This window comes from Syngnathoides biaculeatus, chromosome 2, assembly GCF_019802595.1.
Source record: "Syngnathoides biaculeatus isolate LvHL_M chromosome 2, ASM1980259v1, whole genome shotgun sequence".
Lineage (NCBI taxonomy): Eukaryota > Metazoa > Chordata > Actinopteri > Syngnathiformes > Syngnathidae > Syngnathoides > Syngnathoides biaculeatus.
In genome coordinates, this window is record NC_084641.1 from 12,039,788 (window position 1) to 12,059,929 (window position 20,142).

The 20,142-nt window shown below is 39.8% G+C and overlaps 1 protein-coding gene across 2 annotated transcripts; it reads left to right on the forward strand.

Annotated features, from left to right (window-relative positions):
• The first annotated feature begins 38 nt into the window (after positions 1-38).
• On the forward strand, positions 39-20,014 carry pik3cd (phosphatidylinositol-4,5-bisphosphate 3-kinase, catalytic subunit delta). 2 transcript variants are annotated; one of them, XM_061833833.1, is made up of 23 exons: positions 39-762; positions 3,583-3,766; positions 4,294-4,522; positions 5,622-5,845; positions 6,051-6,227; positions 8,375-8,530; positions 9,263-9,352; positions 11,142-11,363; positions 12,449-12,545; positions 14,282-14,412; positions 14,490-14,540; positions 14,654-14,821; positions 14,988-15,109; positions 15,192-15,335; positions 15,414-15,513; positions 16,011-16,171; positions 16,764-16,873; positions 16,971-17,049; positions 17,125-17,292; positions 17,838-17,961; positions 18,243-18,388; positions 18,460-18,592; positions 18,687-20,014. In XM_061833833.1, the coding sequence occupies exons 2-23, from the start codon at positions 3,626-3,628 to the stop codon at positions 18,822-18,824; spliced, it is 3,111 nt and encodes a 1,036-aa protein (XP_061689817.1). In that variant the 5' UTR covers positions 39-762; positions 3,583-3,625; the 3' UTR covers positions 18,825-20,014. The 2 variants fall into 2 exon arrangements, with proteins under 2 accessions (XP_061689817.1, XP_061689826.1); XM_061833842.1 differs by lacking the exons at positions 39-762; positions 3,583-3,766; positions 4,294-4,522; positions 5,622-5,845 and having other exon boundaries at positions 6,123-6,252.
• The last annotated feature ends 128 nt before the right edge of the window (positions 20,015-20,142 follow it).

The window sequence follows — 20,142 nt, forward strand, 5'->3', positions numbered from 1 at the left end:
GTGTGTGTGTGTGTGTGTGTGTGTGTGGTGTGTGTGTGTGTGTGTGTGTTTTGCCAGCTGGTCTAAAGTACCCCAGCAAACACTTGTCTTTCTCATTGCATTGACACTGAAAGTACTAAAGGAAATTGTTTTGCAACAAGTGAAATGTACATAAACACCAGACCATACTGACTGACAAGACAGTTATATCACATGTGTTAGTGCTACTCTTACATTGACAAAAAATCTAAAATTTCTAGATTTACTTTTTTTTTCAATTTATTTTTTTAAATTGACATGTTGTGCACTTCAAGAGTTTGAATGCAGTTAATCGTAACTGAAGTTTAGATATTGTGCGTAGTAAAAAAATTAAAATAAGACTGTTTTTTTTTTTACATTATTATTGATTTCTTTCTTTTAAATGGATTTTGGGATGTTTTTCTTTGATAGAATATCATGTTGTGTGTTCAATGTGTGTTTTGACTTCCATCCATCCACTCAGGTGGTGGGCAGGCGTTTGTTTTCGCGTAGAGGAAGTTTGGCTTTTGTCAGACGGTCCCTTGGCCGCAGGCACCTGCGTGGCAAAGCGCAGCCGCTCAGTCCGCGTGGACGCTTTCCACGGTGGGCGCCCGCAGATTGCCGTGCCCCCGGCGCGAAGCTCGTACACCGCTTGTACCGCTTCACGTTGCGCCATCGGTGTCTTCGATGGCGCTTGAGCAGCCTCCATCTTCTCCGCGACAACCCCACGAAGAGGCAGATGACCGGCGTGTCGGGCTCTCGCAGGCAAGTGTTTCCCACCCACCCGTTCCGCACCTCTTACTGTCATGATGAATACCGGGATGAACGTATGCTTTTAAGATGGTTTCGTTCCAAAACAAGCTAAAAACAAAACGTTGCATTCTGTCCCCTCGCTGATCCCCCAGTGTGCATTCATCATGTGGCCCACGCAGTGCGAGTGTCCCCTTACCGAAATCAATAGTGTAGAATTACTTGATGTCTGTACTGTACCAACACTTATTACCGTATATTATAGATACAGCTCGAATCAAATATCGATTGTCAAGACTGTCGCTGTAAAATAACATTGAATAATAATAAGATTGAAGAGCAGCTTTTAATTGGACTTTATTTCGATGGTAATGCTGCAATAGTTTCTTTTCTTTGATCAATGTTTTAGTCATAATCTTGCGGGTTACACAAATATTGGTAGGATTAGTGACTTTGTTCAACATATCACACCATTGCTTTGTTATTGTAATAAAAGATTATTGATTGTATCCATCGCCACTGGTGGGAAGATGACTTTGGAAATGTATTTGTTAATAATTAAAGCATAAGTTACCATCTTGAAAATGTTATGATGGTGTAACTATTTCAATGACTACAGATATGATGATCATTCTTAAATTTGAATGAAGGCATCAACATGAGCCTTGAAAGTGTCCACTAATAATGTGAATTAAAACCAGAGATCATTATTTTGGAATTAATCACATATAATACACATAATAAGACCCGGGGGGCAGGTGAGAAACAATGACAACCAAATTATCAAGATGAAAGTGTTCAGGTGTAACAGTGACTCGAACCTTTTCAAAATCCCAGTCAAACTAAAATATTGCACCACAAAGTGGAGCGTTGAGGCCACACTTGGACACTTGGTCATATTTGAGATGATGGCAGAACCCTACATGGCCACTGAGAGCCAATCACAATCACGGTTTTAGGAGGAAGTGATAGGACGTAGAAGGCTGAGTTTTTTTTCGTCTCCTTTTGAAATGTAGCTAAAATTTTAACTGTGGAAATTTGCCAAAACAACTGTGATTCAACTACACATTTTCTCTGAATAATGTAGTTAATTACAGCGACAGAATATTTTGTATTAAACTGTGTACTTTATTCCATCCATCCATCTATTGTCTGAGACGCTTATCCTCACGAGGGTCATGGGAGTGCTGGAGCCAATCCCAGCTATCATCGGGCAAGAGGCGGGGTACGCACTGAACTGGTTGCCAGGGCAGATAGAAACAAAAAAACCATTCACACTCACAATCACACCTAGGGGCAATTTAGAGGGTCCAATTAATGTTGCGTGTTTTGGGGATGTGGGAGGAAACCCACCCAGGCACGGGGAGAACATGCAAACTCCCCACAGGCAGGGGTGGAATTTGAACACCGGTCCTCAAAACTGTGAGGCCAACGCTCTAACCAATCACCCCACCATCATGATGCAATATTAGAATGATCTTTTTTAAATGATACTGGCGGTATGAGAAAATTAATGTAAATGTAAATTTAAATTGAATAATTGCAGGACATTAAACGTTTTGAAACGTCATGATATCTAGAAATGAAATCATTTTGCCATTACCATAAAATAACTTCACACAGGTAATTGATGACCTTTTCCCCCTCCCCAAAAAAACTAAATAAATTAAAGGATCTGTTTTTGTACTTTTTTAGTAGGTTATCGTAAAATGACAGAATGGAAACGATATCGATATTTGATTCAGCTGCATCAACATTATGATTAATAAAACAATATTATGGTAACAGTAAGGCTAAAGATCTTTTGTGATATATCGATGATGACGTCTATGTAATATCACATTGTGATATTTTCCATCGCTGATACAGTGGTTGGCAGTGTTGGGGACTGTCAGGCTCACAGTTCGAATACCGACCCCGCCTGTTTGGAGTTTGCATGTTCTCTTCGGTGCCTGTGTGGGTTTTCTCCAAGCACTCGGGTTTCTTCCCACATCCCAAAAACATGCTTGGTAGGTTAATTGAAGACTCCAAATTGCCCGCAGGTGTGACTATGAGTGCGAATGGTTGTTGGTTTCAATGTGCCTTACGATTAGCTGGTGAGCAGTTCAGGGTGTACCTTGCCTCTCACCCGAAGATAACTGGGATAGGCTCCACCACTCCCGCGACGCTTGTGAGAATGAGCGGCTCAAGAAATGGATGGTTTACTATTTATGAATAAGATACATTATTAATGAAACTTATTCAAATATCAGTATCGTCATGATGTGACATTCCAAACATATCAGGCAATTTTTGTATCGGCAATATAACAATCATTCTCATTAATAACACTTATTATTTGCAATCCATTATCAAGACAGCCAAATAAAATATCGAGTGGAGAGATGGATGGATCAATAGTTTGTGAATATCTCTTAAATGAGTGTTTTTTGTTTTTTCTTTATCCAACTTGGCTTGCCTAATATGTAGGACTGTATCAGTATTCTAGAAAATATATTGTGATAATATTGTATGATGAGTTTGTCTGCAGTTCTTTGATTTTGTGGTACAGTGTACACTCACAGGACAATTCATTAGGTACACCTTTGCAATCAAGAATGGCCCAAAGATAACATTGTAATGGTGGATTTCAGGGAACTATTGACTGATGACTTGGTGCAATGCAGAGTTGTTTTTAATATTTTCATAACTTTTATTATGTAGCTACATGAGCAGGTTATTAAAAAATAAAATATTAGAAACAGCTTCATGTTGTGACAATGAAACCCTGTGCATGCGTTCATGGTGGCCATACTGTATTCACCATGTAGTGTATTTTTGTCTTGCGGGGAGCAGGAACAGAGGAGTTGGCAGTAAATGAGAGGCCATCATCATCACAATGCGCCCGGGGAAGTATGGGATGCAGGAGGACTGGGAGCGGGAGGGCAACCAAAGCATCAGGATGGACTTCCTGTTGCCCACTGGCATCTACCTCACATTCCCAGTGTCTCACAAGGACACCATCAAGAGCATCAAAATGGTATGGCCACTAAAAGCAGTACAGGTACTGCATAAGCGTGATAGGTAGATGTCCAAAACATCGATCAAAATCAAATAAGCGGAATCATCTTCAGTGTAAACGTCAAGTTTGGGTTTTATAGAAGCCACATTTCTCCTTGGCCGCGCCGTTGCCAATCTTGTGAATGTGAATGTGCTGTTTCCATGCCAACCGCTCTGCCACCTCAGACAGTATGATTTAGCTGTTTAGTAATGATACTCGTGGAGGCTTTTAAGATTATTAAGAAATGAAATGATTTGCCGGTCCTTTCTCTTTGAGCACTCAAAAAAGTTTCTGGGTCAAAAAGTCGATCAAGTTTCCTTTTCAGAGTTTTAGTGTGAATTCGTCATGCCCAGAATTACAAACAAACCTATTTTTCTCTTTGTTTTAGTCATTGTCTAAATGTATTGTATTGCCATTTTATAAACTCTTCTAATCTTGAGCAAATTTAAATTGCAATTCCCATACGAGTTAATGAAGGAATTATTTTTTCTGTTTTTTTTTCCCAGATGGTTTGGGAAAATGCCAGAAAAGAGGCGCTATTCACAGCGTTGGGTCATCCAGACGCGTACGTCTTTACCTGCATCAAGCAGACGGGCGAGAGGGAGGAGCTGGAGGAGGAGTTGAGGCGTATCAGTGACGTGCAGCCTTTCATGGGGGTTTTGAAACTGGTGCCCAGGGAGGGTGACCGTGTCGAGAAACTCACCAACAGCCAAATCAGCTTTTTGATTGGCAAAGGTCAGCAGCACTCACTTTATCTGCCTATATAACTTTCATGCTTATTTTATTGTTTTGTTTTGTGTGGCATTTGTACACTATGTGCAGTATCTCCAAATGGTGTGAAATACATTGAGCACACTTATGGAGGAACTGTTGTTGGCCCCAGCTAGCGCCCCGACACTCACATGCAGACTCAATTTTTTTGTACTGTATCACTCTTATCATAGATTTTTCACTCATTGTGACAGGTCTGGAACTTATTACCTATGATAAATGGGCCCAGTACTATATGTAATACAAGCAGAGACCGTTCAGAAATAGTTTAGTATTTGTATTCGTGCAATTCCAGAGTTAACAATCGTAGTCAAAGTTATAGTCATCTTTTTTACCTTGCCTAAACATAGAATAGAATAGAATAAGTCTTTGTTAGTTCTGCAATTAGGGTTTTATAACAGAAAAACGTTTGAAATAGTTAGGATTAGGTACTTGTGTGTTTCAATGTGACGCCTGTGTCAGGCGCGTAGTGTAAGGGTGTTGTGTTGTCAGAGTGGCTTAAAAACATTGCTTCCCAAAAAAAAGTAGCAGCACAATAGAAAAATCATATGAAAGCTTCAAAGGTCCACAACTATGTAAATATTGATAATGTCAGAATGATAACTGTATAGGAATAATAAATACTATTGCAAATACAGTATATTAAAAGGAATTTGAACAGCAGTCTACAGCACCGTACGGAGACAAATTTAAACGTATCAATTAAGGGTCCAGATATGATGGGATCGTGAAGTCTGTCATGGAAGGGAACGTTGAGAGCTTTGACAGTGTCCCGCAGCCCCCGAGAGTCACAGCCTTATCAGGCTGTCCAATTTGGCACTGTCAGCAACTGAGATGCTGCTGCCCCAGCAGAACGCTGAAAAACAAAAGAAAAAAAAACAGTATGCTGTTTCATCTGGACTGTTTATCTATAAATGTATACATGTGTGGTTTTACTGTGAAATTTAGCAAACGAGACAAACCTAAAAACTAAATCGAGTGACTGTGAATTTTTTTTCCTTCAGAGAGTTGACTTGAACGTCAGACAAATTGTTTTAGTGATGATCGCGTTCGTTGTTTTCAGGTCTGCATGAGTTTGAGGCCCAGAAGAACGATGAAGTGAGCGAGTTTCGGACCAAGATACGAGCGTTCTGTGAGGAGAAGGCTCAGCGCCGGCAAGTGTCACCTTGGCAACAGTGGATCGGATACATGTTCCCATGTGACCTGGAGCCGTGCTGCTCTCTGTCCATGTGTGGCAAGTCACAAAACACCAAGATCTTCATCAACATCAAGTTTGAAGCTTCTGATGTGAGTTCATACTGAATGTTATCATCAAAGTGAGGGGATGATGGGTGGGGCCGAAGCTGTGGGCGCCTGAGAGCGTTAATAGGAAAAGGAAGATTTCGAGCAAATGTGGAAAGCTTTACCAAAGCCCCTCGATTATCATAAATGCCACTTTGCAACTTTTCACAATCTTACTGAGGAGTATGACGCAAACATGAACGTATGCTAGGAAAGCTTCATGGTGCAGCAGGAGCCAAAAGACCAGCCGCTGGCCCTGATGAGGAGCGCCCTGAAGAAGAAGGCCACCGTCTTCCGCTCGCTGCGGCAAGAACCGGAGGATTACACCTTACAGGTCAACGGCAGATGGGAGTTCATCTATGGGAGACACCCCCTGTGCCAGTTTAAAGTGAGGTCATCATTCATACATTCATGTATGTCTTTCAATCAAAAGCCCTTTTACAATTCAAATGCTTTAAAGCACCAGTGTTTAATAATTTTGCTTCAAAATAAAATAATATACACACAGCCTTGCATTAAGTAAAGCTAGTATCTCAGGTTTCAATTGTCACCTCCCTCTTCATAGTGGGAGTCATAGATGTATTTTCGAGTGTATATTGCCTTAAAATCACACAGGCCTAGTAGAACTGTATAGTACACATTTGCTGGGGGGTTTATTTGTTTAAATTTTAAGGCCATTAAAGGTTTGGTTTGCAGCACAGCATAGTGACTCTACCTGCAGGCTTGACTCATATCAGTCCAGCTAGCAGCAGTGCAACAAGCAACTGCATCCATTCAAGCCTTAACGAGATCTGGACTGCATTAACCTAAACAGCACACAAACAGCCTTTGTAAAGTGCCCTTTGCAAAGAGGCTCACACTGAAAATAACAGCAACATTTAGTCACATTTAGCTTCAAACAGTTTTTTTAAAAAAATGAGAACAATATCTGTCAACTTTATAGCTAAATCCAAATAGTAAATGTTACATCTAAATCTCAAATCTAAATGCTAAATATATATTGAAGTGTTAAATATACATCTAAATATGAAATGTCCATGTCCATTTTCCAAGCGGCTCACCCTCCCTCGCAAGGGTCGGGGGAGTGCCAGACCCTGCCCCAGCAAACATTTGCAATTATGGTGGCACTGTGCGTGACTGTTTAAAGCGTCTACCTCAGAGTTCAGATCCCAGCCTTGCCTGTGTGGATTGTGCAGATACTGTACTCTCTGTGTCTGTGTGGATTTTCTCCGGGAACGCCGGTTTCCTCCCACATCCCAAAAACATGCATGGATGGACTCGAAATTGCTCCTAGGCGCGAATAGCACATTTTGTACATGTGCTCACCGATTGGCTGGCAACCAGTTGAGGGTGTACCCGGCCTCCTGCCCGATGATAGTTGGCTCCAGCACACCCACGAACCTCGTGAGGATATGCAGCTCAGAAAATGAATGGATGGAACGGTGGAAGACTGAACAGCACATCTTTCTCACAGTTCTTAGAACCTGGGTTAAAATCCCGGCCTCGACTATGCATGTTCTCCCCGTACCTGCGTGGGTTTTCTCCCGACACTCCTGTTTCCTCCCACATCCCTAAAATATGCATGGAAGATTTATTTAAGACTCTAGTCATTGTGTGTGTGTGTGTGTGTGTGTGTGTGTGTGTGTGTGTGTGTGTGTGTGTGTGTGGTGTGTGTGTGTGTGTAATATATTTAAATCTAATATTTATATTTAGATATAGAGTCAATATATATTTTTTACTTTTAGTTTTAAGATACATATTTCAATTTACATTTAAGATTTCTAGATATATTTAATATTATATATACTGTATATATATTGAGCATTTAAATATATATATATATATATATATATATATATCATTTTCATTTAAGATTTAGGTGTTTAATATTTTGATTTAACTATTAAGATGACAAATATTGTTCTAAATGTTCAGAAATTTCAGACCATATTTTTAAACACGTTTTGTTGCTAAATGTGACAAAATTTGATTTTAGCCATGACCGGCTTACAAACGACACCAACGAACCAGATTTGTTGTGTTGTGAGTTGTCTTTTCATCCAATACACAAAGGAACAATGCTGTGAAATGCTATGCTTTTTTTTTTTTATTCAAATTTTTTTCAGGTAAGACCAACAGACCAACCAACTTTATTTTTTTGTGGACATGCTAATCATGCATGCAAACTAATATTGTAGTTTTACTTTGTTTGAATACATTTGTTTAATTCAACAGCAAAATGATCTTGAATCAAACTGTAACCCTAATCACTTTTAGTGATAATCCAAACCCCCTCACACATTTTTTGGGATGCTGTTTTTTTTTTTTTTTTTTTTTTTTTTTTTTTTTTTACGGTAGTAGTCCTTATAATATAGTCATCCATCCATATATTCTTCAAGCCGCTTATCCTCACAAGTGTCGCGGGAGTGCTGATTAGTTCACATTGATTTTTGCCGATAGTGCTATGCAGTGTGCTTCTGCCTCATGTCCCTCGATGCAAAGTCACCTCGGTTTTTGTCTTTTCATATCTTCCAGTACATTTTCTCCTGTTTGAGAACTGGCCAAAATCCTCACCTCACCATGGTGCACCACTCCACCATCCGCAAGCATCAAGAGGAGCACGAGCTTTTGTGTAGTCACGTGTGCAAGAGCCGTTCCCTCTCCAGACCTCCTCCTCTGCCTCTCAAGAAGGTAAGAGGTCAGCGATGTCTTGGCTTCTTTGACAAACACTCGTCTAACTCTTCCGGTCGTTGTCACAGTTGTTCCACTGGGACTTGGTGGACTTTGGTACGCTTGAAACGTGCTACGCATCACAATGTGAATCATTAACGTTTGATGTCTTGCTCTGACTGCTGCCACAGACACTAGAGTGGAGTTCGGAGGGCGAAGCCCAGGGCTAGGAGGTGACTGGCACTGCCTAGCACCCCCAGGGCCACCACTGTTAAACACCTTTTAAACTCATAAACATATACAGTAGTACTGCACAGTAGTGCTGTACACTGTCCGTGTACATTTTATCCACCGTTATATGTGTTTTAAGGAGTTTTGCAGGTTATTTTTTTTATACATTTTTAATCTTTTCAGCTATGAAACGTTTATTTTTCCACCAAAATAAATTCCGGCATACAGTACACTGACTATATGGCAATATGGCAAATAGGGCAGCATCTACAATAGGTGAACTGCAATATAGAGAAGTGAAATCCACCACGCCTGTACAGTAAAGTAAAATAAAACCATGATTGATTTCTTTAGTTCTTGTAGCTTCTACTCAACGTACTTGTTTTTACTTCCTTCTTCTGCAATACCACCCAACAGGATAATGTAGCAACATGATGTGTATGCTTTCTGCGCAATATTATTGTACACAATGGAGACGTTTCAGGGGATGACTTGGCCTTCTTTTCTGACTTGCTCATGCAGCAGAACACCTCGTCTTTGTGGTCCATCCATGAGCCTTTTTACATCCACCTGCTGCAAGGAAGCCGAGTCAATGCAGATGAAGGAATGAAGGTTGGTCCGCATCCAAGTGGGTTTTACTCCCCATTTTGTCTTCTCAGTAGCTCCATTTCACTTGTACTAAATGACAGTTTGACACATAAATGACATGACCGGGAGGTTTGAGGGGAGGGGGGGGGGGGGGGAATACACTGGTTCAGACCACACGCTTCCCATAATTCATCATAGCGGTTGGGTAAGTTTCAAAACAGGAAGTGGGGTGGGCCTATATCTGTTTTTTTAGACATCTCATTCTGGATTGTAGATTCTGAGAAAACCCTCCCTCTCTTGCGTTTCTATTGTTGACACGTTTCGAGAGTGCACCTTGTTGGTTGAAAAATTACAGCGTTTACCATTCTGAAATATTGCATCTCTCTTTATTTATATTTCCAAACATAACATACGTAGGGAATTCTGTTAATGGGTGACTTTGTCACCATTCTGTACGCTGACTATGTTACAGTTTAAGTTGCTTCGCCTTGTGTAAGTGCACTTCCAGCTGCTGCCTTATGACTCACGACAAATGTTTCCTGTCATATAATGATCAGTGATGTCAGTTGTTGGCAGGCAGATGATTGAAAACACAACCCCCGGGGGAGAATAGATGCTCATATATTTAGTCTTTACAGAGTTATCTTGATTTGGCAAAGGGAAGGACGTGAATGGTCGCACAATATTGGATTTTGACTCAACTGGCCATGTATTGAAGGGAAATGCAAAGTGTACACCCTTTGACTCATAGCCTGAGTGACACAGGAAACACTTCATCATTTCGTCACGCATGAAAAGCTTCCACTATCACACAAACTTCCATGCTGCATGGAACCTTGTCCCCTCCCAGTGGTGTACAAATTGTTTCCAAAATCTCACACAGTACAGCGCATATTACTATTCACTGTTTTTGGGAATGTGCCCTGCAACTGACTGACGTCCCCCAACACTAACCAGGATAAGTGGTGTTGATGATGAGTGGATTGGTTAAGTTAGTTAAGTTAAATTAGTTAGTTACATTAAAATATGACTGTGTCTGATTTGCAATTGCTTACATACTTCTGAGTTACTTTCACTAAAACAACTTGGGAATAACTTATTAAACGTCATCAAAGTTATCAAGACAACATGCACAGAACACTACATTACGAATTAAAAACAGACCTATCGAGTATTATATTAGCTTCTGTTCTTTTTTTTTTATAAATTCAAATTATTTTTTATAGCTGGATCAAAAATTTATAGTATTTATGAGTTACTAAAATAAATGACCTAGCCTCCACATATTTTAGCTAAACTGTCTACTTTTTCCATTCAACTAAGAAAAAAAAACCTAAAACAACAGTAAATGGAATTTTCTTGGCAGGCGTTATGTCTGACTTTTCAGTTCCCGATCTTAATAATTGCTGCTGCACGTCATGATTTGAACACACACCGTGTGACATCGCGACCTATCAGTAGTGCTGTTCTAATGACGTACATGTCCATCATCATCCAATGATGCATCTTCACTGGCTGAAAAGCCTATCAATGACGAAGGTCGGACGGAAAAAAAAAATCCAGCAGGATGAACTGGGTGAATCAAATTATGGAGGGTTTTAAAAAGATCCGTGATGCATGTTTTTTTTTTTTATATGACCAACATATGGACAATAGAGGGGGAAATACAATGTGTGACAATTACAATAAAACTGTAACAGGTATAAAATTAACAACAACTTATGAGTAATTACATTACTGAAATGTAGTAAAATATTTTCATTGCATTACTTTTATCTGTCCCTGCTCGCTATGCGTTTTTTATGCCCCCTAGCTTGTGGTGCAGGCTGGCCTCTTCCATGGCACTGAGCTGCTCTGTAAGGTGGTGACCAGCTCTGAGGTGGCGGTGTGCTCCGAGCCGCTTTGGGACCAAAAGGTGGAGTTCGATATCAGCGTGGCTGACCTGCCTCGCATGAGTCGCCTGTGCTTTGCTCTCTATGCTGTCTTCGACAAGGTCAAAAAGCCCCGAGGCACCAAAAAGAAGAATAAGAAAGCAGTGAGTTGCAATGTGTGAACATCAGTTTCCTCTGTGTGCGCATGTGTTTGTGTGTGTCTGTGTCTGTGCATGTGCTGGAATGTGTGTGCATGTGTTTGTCTGTTTGTGTGAGTGCTTAAATGTGTTGTGTGTTGTGCAGTTGTTTTCAACTGGTGCCTTGCAGACAGTTTATGAAGAAAAAAATTACATGTACTGCATCCCATTTCTGTTTTTTTTTCCTCCATAACAGTACAGCAGCATATTAATTTCCCATGTACAACATAGTAGGAATGTAATAAGAAATATTACTTCCTTGTTCTGTATCCACTAGTTTACTCTGTAAAAAGTCCAAATGTTTCCAGGAAATACTAAATTCATCTTCACACTATTTAGCTTCTGTCACACCGCTGCCACTGCGCTGTCTGCATTTGAATTCACTTCCCTTTTCTGGTAACCACTCTGTAAAGAGTCATTGGGAAAACTGTCAAGAAAAACTAGCCACTAACCACTTACTTAACACTCATCACAATATTACTACTGTATATTTTGCCCTCGTGAGGTCTTGAAGGCTGTTACTTTGTTGACCCAAGTCATGCAATAATAAAACTAAAGTGTGAAACAGTGTATTTCTAAAAATTGTGATGAAAAATGTCATTTAAAACAACTGCAAATTCACCATTATATTTGTAACACAACTTACGGTATTGAGAATATATAATCCTGTAACTACAGTTACGATCAACGTATGCATTTCACAAGTAGAATGAGACTTCCGTCTTTCATTGAAAGCGTAAGTCCACCACATGTTCAGTACAGTGCAGCAGAGGAAGGAAGCACCAAAGAGCGTTCGGACTGCTGCAGCTAGGGTCAGTCACTGCATTGAGCACGGGCCTTACAAACATGGTGCACTAATAATTGACTCAAGTAGTGTTGCTTCTGCTTTCTGGGACACTTCTCTCTTCTCTTGCTTGGAAGAGAAGTTCCGCAGACGAGCTAGAAAGACAAACAAACCTAATTTTGGACACAGCTCATGATGCACAACAGTAATGAACTTTAAATTTATTGATGAAATGCAATCTGTATTTTGTTGTGTGTGATTTTTGTAGGATTGTCCAATAGCCTGGGGGAACATCATGGTGTTTGACTACAAGGACCAGCTAAAGACTGGCGAGTTTCTCTTGTCCACATGGCCATCTGTTCCTGGTACTTACAGTAACATCATGAAATATCAAATTTTTAGATGCAGTAACTATACATGAAGCTTTTATTCAGAGCATTTTTTAAATTTTGATTAATTTGTTGAATGGATAACAGCAGAAGCTCCAAGGTCAAATACAATCGGTTATGAGACGCCTGATGACTTTGAATCCGTTCCAATTTCATAATAATTTTTCACAATAGGAATACAGGGAGTCCTCGGTCTACAACTGAGATCTGTTCCAACAGTTGCGACTTAACTCAAATTTCGACTTAAGTCGGATTCCACCATTAAAGTCAGAATTTACATCAAAATACTTTGTATAAAAAACAAATACATTGAAATAAACAACATGATGTACTTGGCATTACTGCTGAGAGGTGGATGGAGGAGAAGAAGGGGAGGCTGTGGTGAGCTATTGCAAAGGAACCTGGTCCTCAATCCTTTCCATCTTGACAAGTATCAATAATCATTGTGATCATTGTATCCAACATAGGAACGGAATCCTTCACACGCGCTAAAATACGGGCTGTCTTTTTAATAATTTAAATTTAGCACCACAGTCGACCGACTGACGCCTTGGTGGTGTTGGTGTCTCTCCTTTCTCCAATCGTTTTATGATCTTGAGCTTCATTTCCATGGTAATGGATTTTCTTTTGGCTGCAGAAGCATTGCTAAAAGACACAGTTTTCTTCTTTGAGGCGATAATGTCTCCAAAGGAGGGCAAAAAATGCGAAGATACTCCCGGCACACAAAGACAGACAAGGATTAGCCAGACAAAGCCGGACGGGGTATGGGCGTTGTAAAGTCGAAACGTATAAGGTCGAAACCGTCTTAACCCGAGAACTCTCTATATAATATATATATATATATATATATATATATCACCCGTACGTACCTACCTCTCGTCAGATGGAATAGGCTCCGGCTCACCACGATTCTAATTTGGACAAGTGCTATGGAAAATGGATGGATGGGAAGAAATAATGTAGATTGTTTTGTTCTTTTATGTAAGGCTCCAGCTCTTGCCCAAACAAAACTTTTAACTGTGCAGCTTACCTTGTGTGTGAAATGCACTAGCCAAATAAATTTGTTTTGCTTTGCTGCTTGCTTATGATTGAGCTAACATTATAATTGTTTTACAATTGAATGAGAGAGAGAGAGAGAGAGAAGTTAACCACTTATATAAAATAGCTTAAAGTAAAAGCACAATACAGTAATTACAAGATTCCTGAAATACAAAGGTGAACAGAAAGACTTTTACAGAGGGATACTGTTAAAGTTTAAATTACTGGATGTTCAACATCTATCTGTTTGGAAAAACATAAACATTCACACTCACATTCACACATGAGTCAGGAATGTGAGGTGATGCCAGAGCATTGGCGCCTGAAGAACGGGGAGAGCAGGCAAATTCCACAACAAATGTCCAGAATCCAGATTCAAATGCAGAACTTCAGTAAAAAGTGGCAAACAGGCCAACCCTTACTGCCATAATGTCCGAGTTTTAAAAATTGCATGTTTAATTATGTTTTTTTACTGAACAAAAACAAAAATGTATCAAGTGAACATAATAAAGTCCTCATGGAACCCCGTTTAATTCGGGTATAATGACCTTTTTGCTCAGACAGATTTTGTATTTTTATTTGAGTGGCTCATGTCTAACACACTCTGTCCATTGCAGGAAATGTACTCATTCGGGACACAAGTAAACACATCACACAAATCCTTTTTCCTACAGATGACAAAAGTGACCTCTTGAACCCAATGGGAACGGTTGAGAAGAATCCCAATGTTGACAGCGCAGCTGGACTTCTCATTCGCTTCCCGAACATCCTGCCCCATCCTCTCTATTATCCTTCGCTTGACAAGGTGCTCATTACCGAAATCACTTGACATTTCATTTCAAGTATATTTAATCAAGTGAAATAAATTGACTCTCCTTCCAGATAGGTGCAATGGAAACCAATGGTGATGCAGCTGTTGCAACAAAAGAAGAGGTTCACATCTCCATTTTTTTTATATACTTTACAGTTCACATCCACATTATGTGAAAATACTTAACCTGCTTTTGGGGGGAGGGGGGTTTCCTCATTATTTTGCGTCTCTGCAGAACATGAAGCTGAAAGAAATAATGGACAACAAAAACTACACAGAGTTCTTTGAGGATGAGAAGGAGCTGTTGTGGAAACTTCGCAGAGAAGTCCGGGACCGTTATCCCGAAAGTCTTTCCAAGCTGCTCCTCATCACCAAGTGGAATAAGAGAGAGGATGTCGTCCAAGTACAAAGCGATTGTTTTTGGATAGCTTGAAAATTTGTCAATGAAGGTGTATGGAATTAACCACAAGATAGATAGATAGACAGACAGACAGACAGACAGACAGGATATTCGAACCAGTTAAATTTCCTTGAGGGAGGTACTAATTAAATTCATTGTGACTTTTTAGATGGTGAGCCTTTTGAGGAACTGGCCCGAACTCCCTGCTATCTCAGCCTTGGAGCTCTTAGATTACAGTTTTCCAGACCCAGCAGTTCGTTCCTTCACCATCAGATGCCTCAAAAATCTTAGGTAGTTCAAATTTGTGTTCATGCTGTTGCTTGTCATTCATGTTCGAAGAACGCAATCAGTTGCAGAACTTCTCTGCCCACAGTGATGATGAACTACTGCAGTATTTAATCCAACTGGTCCAGGTCCTCAAATATGAGTCCTATCTCGACTGTGACCTCACAACGTTCCTGCTCGAGAGAGCCATATTCAACAGAAGGATAGGACACTATCTCTTCTGGCATCTCAGGTGAGGCACAGTGCACCATTAAACAGAAACAAATGTCGCATATCATCTTGATGGCTGAACATTATGTCTTAAATATAGGTCAGAGATCCACGTCCCGTCTGTCAGCTTAAGGTTTGGCCTTATTCTTGAGGCCTATTGCAGGGGTAACATCTACCACATCAAACTCTTAACAAAACAGGTAACGCTACTTGTCATGCAACAATATTCAAAGCACTCAAACCCGGTGCAACATTAATGAGGGACTGAAATGGTTTCACCGCCAGGGAAAACTTGTAATTAATTAGATGTGACATTAGCTCATTATCATTTGATAATGTGACAATATATCCTCCAGGTTCAATTTTCATACCTGCTAAATGGGCCAATCAAATGGGGCTTTCACTTTTTGACCCTGTCTGCCCATACCAATTTAATTTGAACATCGCTGCAAGAAAAATTACGATAATACGTTATGTAAATTTTTAATATAACTATTGCAGTTATTGCTTTGAAAATTCAGTATTGAGTAATATGTATTGCACTCCATTTTGTAATATGTAATGTACTAGATTATGGGGGGTGGGGAATATCCAACAGTGATGCAAACATGCAGTACATGAAAAGTTGCACAAACAAAAAGATAAACCCAATGGATAAGCAGTGAAGTATGTTTATTTTTCCTCCTCCCTTGCACAGAATGAGGCTCAAGGCAAAATGAAGGTACTCAGTGACTTTGTCAAATCAGGCCCCAATAAGATGAATGCTGAGGACCTGAAGCTCTGCATCAGACAAGAGTCGGACGCTTTGTCCAACCTGCTGTCACCACTCAACCCCAGCGTCATCCTCACTGAAATCTGGTTAGAGCCACACACACACACGCAGGCATGTGCACATGCAGTATAACATTTAAAAATGTTTTAGTGATTCTTGTTGTAGTTTGCAGAGGTTCTTCCTATTGAGAAGTATGCAACAGAGCCTTATTCTCTGTGTAAAGCCAGAATCCAGAAAAAAAAAAAAGCTCTTGTCCAGGATCTGATCTGAAGGATCAGATTAAACTGCACAGGTGCACCAATTTTCTCGCCGGTCAAGCCCATTTTCAAATAAACACTCATGCACGACTAGTCGGCATCAGCTATTTCTTGGAAATCTCATGCCATGTAGAGTAATACAAATAATTATCCAATGAAGTGATTTCAGTAGGAGATGCAGCCATCTATTATTCCATTGATTTCTCCTCTTTGCATAAATCAAAGAATACAGCATCTTTCACAATAAATAACCCCACATATCTTAAAACTACTGTGATTGACTGCCAACCAGTACTGCGCAGCATTGGCAGAGACTGTAACTAATAGAGATTTTACTTTGTTATTGATGCCTCCACCAGTGACTGTAACATGAATTAACAATTTCATGTCTGGAAAAAAAAAAAATTCTATTCTGTTGCAGTGCTGACAAGTGCAGATTCATGGACTCGAAGATGAAACCACTCTGGTTGATGTATAAGAGTCCTTGGACTCACGGAGACATGGTGGGCATCATTTTCAAGAATGGGGATGGTGAGTTGCCAAAATAAAAAAAAATGGGCCTCACAAACATGGAAATACGTGATAAGAAGAACAAAGAGCTAAATTATCTTACTCCTTGTTGGTGAAGATCTTCGACAAGACATGTTGACCCTCCAGATGATCCAGCTCATGGAGAATTTGTGGAAAAAAGAAGGACTGGATCTCAGGTAGGTACCAACAGGTATTACTGATATTCATGCACAGCATCCTCTGGAATGGATTTTTTTTTCTTCTGAGTTCAGAATGATCCCATATGGCTGCTTGTCCACTGGGAACAAGATGGGTTTCATTGAGGTGGTGAAGAACTCGGACACCATTGCCAATATCCAGAGAAATAACAGCAACAGTGCTGCCACTGCTGCCTTTAATAAAGATGCCCTACTGAACTGGCTCAAATCAAAGAATCCAGAGTGCGTATCCACAAAATGTACATTTTTGTTCAGGAGGTTTAACGATGCAATTTTGAAAATTTTTGAGGCATGTGATTCATGGGAATTAAATGTAAATTTGGGCAATTTAAATAAATTTTATCACGTATAATAATGTTTGTTTATTTTATAAACATTTTTGTTTAAATTCCTAGGAAGACTTGCATGTAAACTAATATAAATTTCTTTCATCTATTTTCTAAAGTGTTTTCACTCTTTTGGTTTGCAATTGAGCTGGAGCCTATGCCAGCTCACTTTAGCCAGGTACACCTCGGAGAGGTCGCCAGTCAATTATCTCCTATTTTGTGAAGGACAATACTTGTTTAGGGGGGTTTGGATGATGAAACTTCAACATTAACATATATTACCAAATAATTTGGGGGTGGCTTGAGAAGTTTTTAGGAGGGGTAAAGATGAAGCTGAACTTTACTCCTAATCACAATAAAATCTCTCCAAATTTCTTGAAATAGGGGATCCACATAAACTGTTTTCATAACTCACTCATTCTTGTTGTTTTTCATCACCAGAGACAAACTTGAACAAGCAGTAGAGGAGTTCACGCTGTCTTGTGCTGGCTACTGTGTAGCTACTTACATCTTGGGCATTGGAGACCGTCACAATGATAATATTATGATCAGGGAAACTGGACAGGTGAGATTTACATATTGAACTTTCTGTCTACTAATTCTAAAAAAAAAAAAAAAAAGAGAGAGAGAGAAATATACCACAAGGGGGCGTAAGTGTCGTTTTTAATCTTGAACTAGAATTTTACCCAGTGGCAAAATTTAGGGCAATGCACAGGTTTTGGGTAGGTTTCTCATAATCCTGCTCGCAGGCAAACTTTGATTCAATTGAATTTTATCAGATTTGTCAACAAATACAATTGTTTATACTCCTGAGTATCTCTAAGTGACTGTTTTGCTGTTCTTTAGCTATTTCACATTGACTTTGGACATTTCCTGGGCAACTTCAAGCGCAAACTGGGGATCAACAGAGAACGTGTACCTTTTATTTTGACATACGACTTCGTCCATGTGATCCAGCAAGGACGGACCAATAACAGTGAAAAGTTTGAGAGGTATTTACATGTTTTTTTTTCTTAATATGGTATTTGTGTCTTGTGACAGAACTTTGCATCCTTGTTTTTAGGTTCAGGGAATACTGTGAGCAGGCATACAAGATCCTGTGTCGGAACGGGACACTTTTTGTCAACCTCTTTGCGATGATGAAGGCAGCTGGGCTGCCTGAACTCTCTTCGTTCAAGGATATTCAGTACCTGAAGGTACATATAAATAATGCCAATGACGGGGTGGAGATAATCAAAATGATGTTATGTTTTGTTGGTGTTTTTGTTTGTTTGTTTGTGTTCTTGACAGGACTCGTTATCTTTGGGGAAATCAGAGGAAGAGGCACTGAAAAATTTCAAAGTAAAATTCAACGAGGCTCTGCGAGAGAGCTGGAAGACGAAGGTCAACTGGATGATGCACTCTCTGGCCAAAGATAACAGACCATAAAGGATACTAAGCAGAACTACATTTTATAGTGTGATGGACAGAAAAGACAAAAAGAAGGCAATCGGACATCTGGTCCCACGAATGGCATTCGATGAGTGTTTACAAGTGATTGCCTCATTATTAAGGAGTAATGGGCAACCAAAGACAATGGAACAATTATGGAGGCGCAGACCAGTGTTAGTATGAAATATAAATTCACCACAATATTGCACTATGCAACAAAAAATCAACAGAATGACAGTCATGGAAAACAATAATTGGTCGGATACTGTATGATTTCGTTGTGTTTTATCTAATGTCTAATATTGTACTGTACAAGAATGTTTTTTTAATTGTTGCTTTTGCTGGGCCAGTACTTGGGACGAATTGTTAAACTGAGTCATCCAGGACTGACTGTGTTGCACTATAAAAAAAATCCAAAATGTGTTTTTTATTAGGATCATTACATTTATTTTTCATTCTTAGGTGCTTAGGACAGATGTTTGATTCCCAGTTGGAAATGAGATAACACGTGTTTGAGTGCACGGCAAATGAACACTTTACTCTGACATGTCATCTCATCAAATGTAGAAGTTTGAACGCAATGAGTAAATGTTTAATACTGTACACGGCATTATTCCCTATCTGTTCGATTGTGAATTTCTTGTTTTGTGAAAGCACAGTCTCGTTTTGATTGTATTTTTAAGACAGATGTGCTTGATGGCATTCCAGAGATGAGGGGCCCTATTTTTGTGACTGATGTATACCTGACACTCTGGGTGGTGCAACTCTGTACCAGGGTCAGGTTAGACTGGTGTTGTGAATTTAGTAGACCAGCGCACCCCCACGGATCCATAAATGGGCTGGCTGGGCCACTGTGGGTTTGTCTACAGCCAACATCATTCGCTACCAATCAGAAAGACTCCTCTTATTCCCTTTCAATGTGGCCCAGTGACAGTCTCACATGGAGACATCAGTGAGTGGAAGAAGATAAAGTATAATCACAGCTATCTCTCCATGATTGGAGCATTGTCACTGACTTTGGCCAGTGTCGCAACAGACGGTGAGTGGATAGCCTTACAAATACAGAATGAGTTTGAGTTTGTGAAAACAGTGGGTGACTTAAATAAGTCTGCAGTCTACCCTCCCCACACCTGTCCCAGCCAGTGAGATGCTTTTAAAAAATATAATAATGGTCATGTTAATAATAATGGGTTCAAGTAATTGATTTCTATAATGATTCAGTTTGAATCACGCTGTTCACATAGTCATAAATGGAATACATCTGACATTCAACACACATTTACGGACCTCGGAATCTGTCTGGCTGTGCCCTGAT